General features: G+C 35.6%; 1 protein-coding gene across 1 annotated transcript in view; it reads right to left on the reverse strand.

Annotated features, from left to right (window-relative positions):
- Nucleotides 1–8,561, reverse strand: part of LOC117119726 (pre-mRNA-processing factor 17-like) — a 27,148-nt gene that overhangs the window by 4,695 nt on the left and 13,892 nt on the right. The window contains exons 4-10 of the mRNA XM_033264572.1: nt 7,041–7,127; nt 6,773–6,902; nt 6,275–6,352; nt 5,503–5,645; nt 3,911–4,007; nt 2,941–3,155; nt 1,380–1,527 (exon numbers count right to left, since the gene is read on the reverse strand). Coding sequence (XP_033120463.1) covers nt 1,380–1,527; nt 2,941–3,155; nt 3,911–4,007; nt 5,503–5,645; nt 6,275–6,352; nt 6,773–6,902; nt 7,041–7,127 — 898 coding nt within the window. The remainder of the gene's footprint in view (nt 1–1,379; nt 1,528–2,940; nt 3,156–3,910; nt 4,008–5,502; nt 5,646–6,274; nt 6,353–6,772; nt 6,903–7,040; nt 7,128–8,561) is intronic.

The raw sequence follows: 8,561 nt of genomic DNA on the forward strand, positions 1-8,561 counted from the left end.
TGATCAAATATAACACTATCAGATCGTGAAGAATGTTCTTTAAGTCTAGTTATTAAGCACCTATCTGTCTTACCAATATAATCACTATTGCCTGTCTCTTATACACATCTAGATGTGTATAAGAGACAGGTTATAGAGCTACTCAATAGCTTTAAAATGACACCAAAATCAGCTCTGTAGGTGCCATACATTTCGAGATATGGTCGGTTAAACACGCAAGGTATCGCTAATTAGCCAAAAGTTCGTTAGCAGATATCTCGCTAATTAGGAGGCCTAGAGAAAAAATTTTTCATTTCTGATCGTTTCTCATGGGCCTCAACAACATACAAAAATTTGAACAAAATCCGAGAGATTGAGGTTTTTTTTTGGTTGATTTGACATGGAATTACCCATTAGTGAGGTTTCGTGATAAAATTAGTCAGGTTGTGATATTCAAGAAAATATACATGAAGTGACATTTTGTCAAAAAATGGGATTAAATCTTTCTAATAAGTTTAATATTTATATTTCACAAGTTGATTAACATTAGTTAAAAGTATGTTTGAGGCATATTTTGTAAAGATATTTTTCAGAATTGATAGGAAAACCAACACAAAATTTATCAGTTGTTTATCTTCAATGGAAATTTTCTCTATTATTAACACGTTGGCTGCCAGCGACGAGTATACTTGCCCCACAGGGTGTTGCTGAGGGCACTAGGAATGACTGTACTCGTCAAGGTAGGGGTAACATCCTAGCATTAATTACTTCTTTGTTATAATACATTGTAGAACCACAGACATAACGGCTGGTAGTTCGGGGAAGACACACCTAGACGATAACATACAAATTACGGATGTATGATTGTTGTGTTATCTTGCCGGCAGTACACTCGATTGCAAAAGTGGGTGCGCCCTCTGAACGCATACCAAGCCATGCAAAAAGTGAACGAGAAAACTAACACTTGGCAGAGAAATAAAAAATGTTGTGCCAGTGCCGGAGACGAGTTTACTCGTCCCCCTAATATTTTCCCGTCAATTTGTTAGACATACCATTGCGATGATATATGACTATGATTTCAAAAAAACTATGTCTGTACATGTATACTTTTTCTGACACACAAGAAGGAACCTGAAAAAAGGTCTGGCAGTCAATGTGTTAAACATATATTTTCAGAGTTCTAAATTTAAAATATGAGCCTACTTCAATTGTGATTAAGATAGGAACGGAACTTGATGCAAAAACCAAAATAAATTCTATGCAGTCATCTATCTAAATATATTAACTCAATCATTTTTTTATACAAAATTCACTTTGTCACAACAGCTCACACCTTCATGGATGCTTTGGCCTCCAGTGACAATTAAAGACTACAGTAATGATTTGTAAGTACTTCTTACCCGTTTCTGTATCCCAAATTTTCATGTATCTGTCGTAGCCTGCGCTGATAAACTTATCTCCACTATTATTGAAGGATGCATCACGGACAGCCTGCTTGTGACCTAAATATGTGCGGATAACCCGCCTTTTGTTATACACCTCCCACAACTGGCAACAGAAACAAAAACAAGTTTAAAATGAGGGATTGGAAACAGTCAGACACAAGTAGCAGGAAAAGCAGGGTAAGATTATACAGTGTGTGGGGATATGGTAAAAATGGTTTACAACTGGAGGAAGGTCAAAGGGTGAGAAACGACAAAGAGATGCAGAAGTGTTAATTAGTGGAGACAGGTCAAGAGATGACTAAAAAGTGTTTAAGATCAAAGTCAAAACTTGAAAAAGACATTGAAAAACTAAAGGGCAGGAAAGGCACAAAAGCCTTTTTCAGACAGAGGTTCTGGCAATTATTGCGGTAATAATACCAGTACACTTACCGACATGGACCATTTGTACCAACCAAATATCACTGTTATATTGCTGTAATATAACGCCTTTCAGAATGGATTACACACACACATTGCGAGAGCTATTAGTTAATCTTTTTAGTCATCACAGAGTGAATTCGTGCATTAATGTTTACTGTTTCTAGAAAATTGCTGATAAGTAATATTGTGGAAATGTGACCTGCATTTGTTTCAGACACACCCCAGAACAAAAATATTGTGGGAATATTACTAGGTCCATGGTTGAACTCAATATTGCTACTGCTCCTGCAGTTAGTTCGGGCCTTATCAAGAAGGCATTGTTGGGAATGAGGTAATATAGCTGTTTAAAAGTGGCTTAACCCTTTAAACCCTAAAGGCCGGAAAAACGGCTGCGCGCTTACGCTGCAATAACCCTAAAGACCGGTATACCGGCTTTGCGGGTCAGGTGACATTATTCGGGATAATCACCTGACCAGTATGAGTAATATGACGTAATTTTGTGACATCATCATTCCCAAGTCGTTCTGACAGCCTCGTACGTGATGATTTTTTAGAAAAAACAAATTAATATTGAATAATTTGACAATAAATGCCAACGTGCTTTACGATTGATACTTTATAACTCCCAAGGATATATTGATGATGACGATTATCCAGGAATTGATTTGAAAAGTGATAGTGAGGTAAACAGTGTAGTTTCTAGCTCTAGGCCAGGCCGATCACGATAGTGCTAGTGCCAGCAGACGGCGGTAGTGATGATAGTTGTTCATCGGGTTGATGGATGGCTATGGTAGCGGTAGGAGGTGGTGGTAATGATTGTAATAAAAAATAAGCATATTTTGTCCAAATAACTCAGGGTGAGGGTGCCGCAAGATGTAAATAATGCAGGGTTCAAAGGGTTAAATGGAAGGAGACAAGAGGTAAGAAAATACAAATAAAGGAAGGGAATCAATTACTGTACATATGTTTATGTCATTCTTATAATTTCTTAAGTAACTCATTAATTTACATATATTATATATTCTTGAATTCCCTACAGACAAGATAATTATTATTTAATAGAAGAATAAAATATTCTTTTGAACACAAATCTCACTTTTAATTTACTATCCATTCCGCATGATAACAACAAATGGCCTGACTTTGGGAAAAGCCTAATAGCAGCAACACCTTTCGTATGTCCCGTCCAGGTGTGTAGGAGCTTCTTCGGCAGGTAACATTTCTCAGGTGGATCCTCCGACTTGAGGTCAACATCGAGATCCATTGGAATGTGTAGGAAGGAGCGGTCTTGATAATCGTACGCATCTTTGACTGAGGAAGTGTAACAGAATAGGAATTATGTAAGAAATAAATGCCCTGCAGGATATATGTTTAAAAAAAGATGTTGACCATAGAGATATTTAAATCTTAATTCCAACTATCATAAGTATAATACAATTATACCAAAACATTATCACTATTGTCATAACCTTCATTATAATATTCAGTGTGTTCATTTACATAATCAACATCATTTGCTATTACTTCTGGCTTGTGCAACATAAGTTCTTTTTTTTTTTTTTTTTTTTGGTTTTCTTGTTATTAGTATTAGTATAAACACTACCACAATCTTCAATATCTCCAATGTTCATTTTTATTTTTTATAAAGCTTAGAAAGATTCTTTTAAGGGTTGACTATGACACATATTTATATTTTTTTGTTATTTTGTCTCAATCATATTGTTATGTACACATAATCTACTTGACGGTTGATTTAGTTCTCTTTTTGGATTTCCGGTCTGTCCATCTTTTTATATGTGAATCATATTTTTTGGCTGTTTTCTGAGACAATACGGTATATGAAATGAGATCAACATGAAATGAAATCATTGTTGTTATTATTATAATCATTATACGGATCATAATTATCAATATTACTATTTTTGTAATTATCATCATCTATACGACCACCAATCCATTATTACTGTCATCATCCACATCATCATCATCATCATAATCATAATCATTTTTATCTATGTTGAATAAAGATTAACATCCAGCAAAACATTCAACACCTCTCAACTTACTATGTAATGTAGATTTTTCCTCTCCCACTTTTTCTTCCTGTTTCTTTCCTTTCTTACTCCTCTTTGCTAAAATCTCATCTAATTCTTCCTTCTCCTCCTGTAAAGAAACATTCTTCATTAGTTTTTCAATTCAAAAAATTCAAAATTCCATTAAAAAATTCAAAAAATTCTTTATTTTTCCCATGTGGGCCAATTTCACACAGGACTGAATAATAATAAATAACAGCGTAAAAACTAAAAATCTAATAAGAAACCCATTTAAAAAACATGTAATTTAACAAAGTTATTCCTATCTACTTTTATTTAATAGCCTTATACCAGTTAGTGGCATAACAAAGAATTATGCTCTTTCTTCAAAAATTCTACTGTAATTTGCCTTTCATAAAATTTGATAAAAATGAAAATTACAAGGATGATTATGATTAAAAACAATAAATACAACAATCATTATCATTGGTTATATAGGTAAATTAACTGGGTCCTACCAACTTTAAAAAAAAAAAAATGTAATGGAAAAGAAAATTTACATTGACCTTTTGAGTCTGAGAGTGTCATTTCTGGCCATCTAGAATTGCTATAGACAATTAAATGTCCATGGTGGGGCTGAGTTATGAAATGGTCTGGCTCCCCCTCCACTAAAAACTGACTTTCTAGGATCCCCCTCCTCTAATATTAAATTCCTACATCCACTCATTATTAGTCACGACAGGCAACATGCAGTAAAAACATGAGCAATGCCAAAAAAATAAGCTCATGCACACAAATCCCATAGCTCCACTCCTCTTCAAAAACGCACAGTAACGTCTCCACTTTTTATTTCCAAGAAGGGCACTATTTCACACTTTCAGTATATAGGTTTTTGGACTCATTTTTAGAATGGCCATTTTCAGATTTTGTGACCCGAAATGATTTCACCAAAATTCATGGTCAGCCTACTTGCCACTACACATGCAACGTTTTGAACACAGAACCAAAGCAATACGTAGCATTGAAACATTGTATTTCCAACTACCAAAACTGTCAAAAAAAAATGTGACAACAGTCACTTACTTTCCAACCACCACTTACTTCAAAAAAATGCACTAACTGGCTAACAGGAAACACCTAGGCCTTATGTTGTATTAGTGGTATAGCTACAAATTCCTTACTACTTCTGGTTAAACTCATGGGATCACTTCACTTTTATACTTGACAAAAAGGACTTAATGAGAATATCTTTTGTGTTATTTTCCCTTTAACATCGTTTTTTAATTGTTCTATAACTTCTCCATTGCCAGAGTTCCCCTTAAGGTAGGTTTTAGTAAGATAAAAATAATAATAATAATAATAATAATAACAATAAAAATAACAATAACATTAATGTCATCTTATAAGGCACACATATTCATCTCAGAGAGCTGCTCGCAGCGCCACTTCCACAAGTCGAGTGCTGCAGCTTTTCCTGCATTTTCTTTTATATTTTAAAGTGCACACACCCTGTTCATATTATCAAATTTAACATGTGACATGCCTAATAATGGTCATGATGACATCACATCATAACCATATATGGGCACACCATGACTATATATGGGCATACAACAGTACAATACCTCTGTTGGAACAGCAACTGTCTTTTCATCCACATATTTCCCCCAAGGTCCTTCAAATCCATCAATATCGCTTGCATCCATCTTTCTCACTTTCTTCCGTTTGTCTCCAGGACGGGCAACTTGTGTCTCAAACACGGTTTTCCCTGTCATATCAAAATCATTAAAGTTATTACCTCTTTTGTTACCTTAAAATAATTAGGTGCAAATTATGTAACAACGAATATATTTTTTTAATAGCAGAAACATATACAGTACAAATCCAAAATGGCATTGAAAAATTGTTAGACTTGGATAAAATTGGACTTACAGATAGTTAGATAATAGGAAAGCACAATTTGGCATGTAAAATAAGATCAAAATTATTCGACTTCGGCAAGTTTTACTATACACTAAAACTGTTTTAAATATCGGACTGACCAAGAGAATTTAAGCCAGTGAAATAACAATATATTACTGGGGTAACCTAGCCCGTGGTGGCTAAAAAAAATTTGTCAATAAGGGGTATGACATGTCCGGTGGGGGTATGAACCAAGAAATCGACAACAGCCATGGTCAGTGTCCCGAAATTAAAATCCCCGGTAGAGTTCATGGAAGAGATTTTATTGCTTAGTATGGCATAAAATCGTGGTTTTACATCACAATATTAGGGATTGGCAAAGCAAATAACGATATTTGAATGGACAAATTAACACTTTTGGTTCAACGACCTTGTAATGGCGACAGTGGGGAAATTTCCTTCTCTGGCCCCTGCTGGTGTCACCGCTGAACCTACCTTCATTTTTTTTAGCCTCATCAAATGATCCTACAATTTTGGAGCCATCACCATCTGTACTTGGATCCAAAGCATATCCTGATGAAGTGATAAAAATATTTAAAAAAAGAAAAAAAAACCCACAATGAGAAAGAAATATATTACAATTAATACATTCCCAATACTCGCTTCTTTCCCATTTTAAATGGTTTATATCACCATGTTTAACACTGGACTATGGCCCAACTCTAGCCCACCAGCAAGTTTGAACTGGCCTATGATATTGCCTAGCATAGAATAATTTTTTCCGGACAAATATTCAGCTAAAAGTCAGTCGAGGATGCAAAAATATACCTGACTTAATTCAGATATTCATCTGGCTTTTTTGGAGATATTTCAATAAATAATGTTCCTGCCTACTCCATAAAGTTATATTGGTAATACCAAAATGATAATTTACAGTAATAATAAATGTATTAATTTTATCCCTTATTACCAATCAGTACTGTGGGATCATACCGTAGCTGTGAAATGTCTTCCTTTGGTTCTCGAATGTAAAAGGATTGAAGTGAGTTGGCTCAGCATAGCCAGCAGTAGTATTTCTATGCGCCAATGCTTGCTGTGTTTTAAACGGATTAACCGGCCCAACCTAAAAATTAAAAATAAAATAAAAATTGTGGTCATTATTGGCATCCTCAAAAGCATCCTTACGTACAGTATCTCCTATGTCATAATATCAAATGAAATAAAATACTTGAAATCAAAATATTGAAGAAAATAATTTTACCTTTGGTGCAAAGAGTTGATCATATGTTGGATTAAAATTTACTTCTTTCTTTGTAAAATCTACGGGTATACTTGTTCCTATATCCTCCTGGAAAAAATTAAAATGCATAAATTTTTAATATTTTGAATCTATAAATAAGAACAGTTTTCATGCAGTCAAATAGTATAAATAGAACAAGAGAGCAAAGTCCCGTTCGTAAAAACGTCATGCCTGTGTAGGACGCCCACTAACGGTTGTATATTCTTTTTATTACCCAGTGCAGCGCGGTAGAAGTACGCCCGCTATAAACTCAGTAAGCAGAAAACAATAGTACAGTATCATGTGGAGAACAGATAAACAGACAAACCGACCGTGCGCGGTGGCGTACTGGGTAATAAAACACATACAAGCGTTAGTTGGCGTCCTACACTAGCTGCGTAGAGCGTATCGTTTTTTTACGCTCTCAATGAGCGTTGTTGGCTCTCTTGTTCTATTTATACTCTTTGATGCAGTCTTTTCTAGTTGAGGTTAAAATTTCATAATTGAAAATTCCATATTTTTTTAAAATGTCCATAGATGCCTAACATTCTTCTGTGACCAGAATAGTAGTTAACAATCGATTTCTGTCCAGAAATCAAATAAAATTTCCAAATAAATATAGGCCTAATTTTAAATAAATCAAATCTGTAACAAGTAGTATTGTAGATAGAGCCTGTGACCAAAATAGTGGTTAACAATCAATTTTTGTCCAGAAATCAAATAAAATTTCCAAATAAATATAGGTCTAATTTTTAATAAATCAAATCTGTAACAAGTAGTATTGTAGATAGAGCCTCGTCCTAGCCTAGGCCTAGTATAGTAGGCTAGCTGTAGGCGGGAACCAGGCAGGAACACGACCCTAGCAAACTTTCCCCTTGCAATCTCGCCCCTTAAAAACTTTCCCCTTAACAAACTCGCCCCTGACTGTACACAGTGGCCCCCTAACAAAGTTGCCTCTTAACTCGCCCCCCCCCCAGGAAAAATCACCCCTCCGACTATAGGCTTACTTTAGTCGTCCCCTAAAGAAACTCATCTCCTAACAAACTCGCCCTCTAGCAAAGAATTTTTGAAATGGTAGGCCATCTGACTGAGGAAAAATAGGCCTAACACGTGTTTACATGGAACTCTAGATACAGGGATGTAATTGTGCAGGGCGGAGCCGGGCGGGGCCGCCCTGCCTAAAAGTCTACCGCCCAGCCTAAAGCAAAATTTAATGCCTTCCGCCCAGCGTCAAACGTACATATCCGCCCATCCCGAATTCTTACTTTTTTCGCGAGATATCATCACATATTTCTAGCCTCAAACCTCATGCAAGCAGCCTAGCAAATAAAACAAGATCGGAAAACCAACCGAGTGGAACTGCAAGGCTTTAGCGCTGATTGGACGCTCACGTTCTACTTGACTGAACAGTAAACTGTGTGATCAGCTGGAAATTGACACTCGTCCTATCAGTCACGTGATCTGTATGCGGTATTGAGTTTGTTATTGTTTTGAACGCTCGAG

This window comes from Anneissia japonica, unplaced genomic scaffold, assembly GCF_011630105.1.
Source record: "Anneissia japonica isolate Jap-2015-1 unplaced genomic scaffold, ASM1163010v1 scaffold4546_len68480_cov126, whole genome shotgun sequence".
Lineage (NCBI taxonomy): Eukaryota > Metazoa > Echinodermata > Crinoidea > Comatulida > Comatulidae > Anneissia > Anneissia japonica.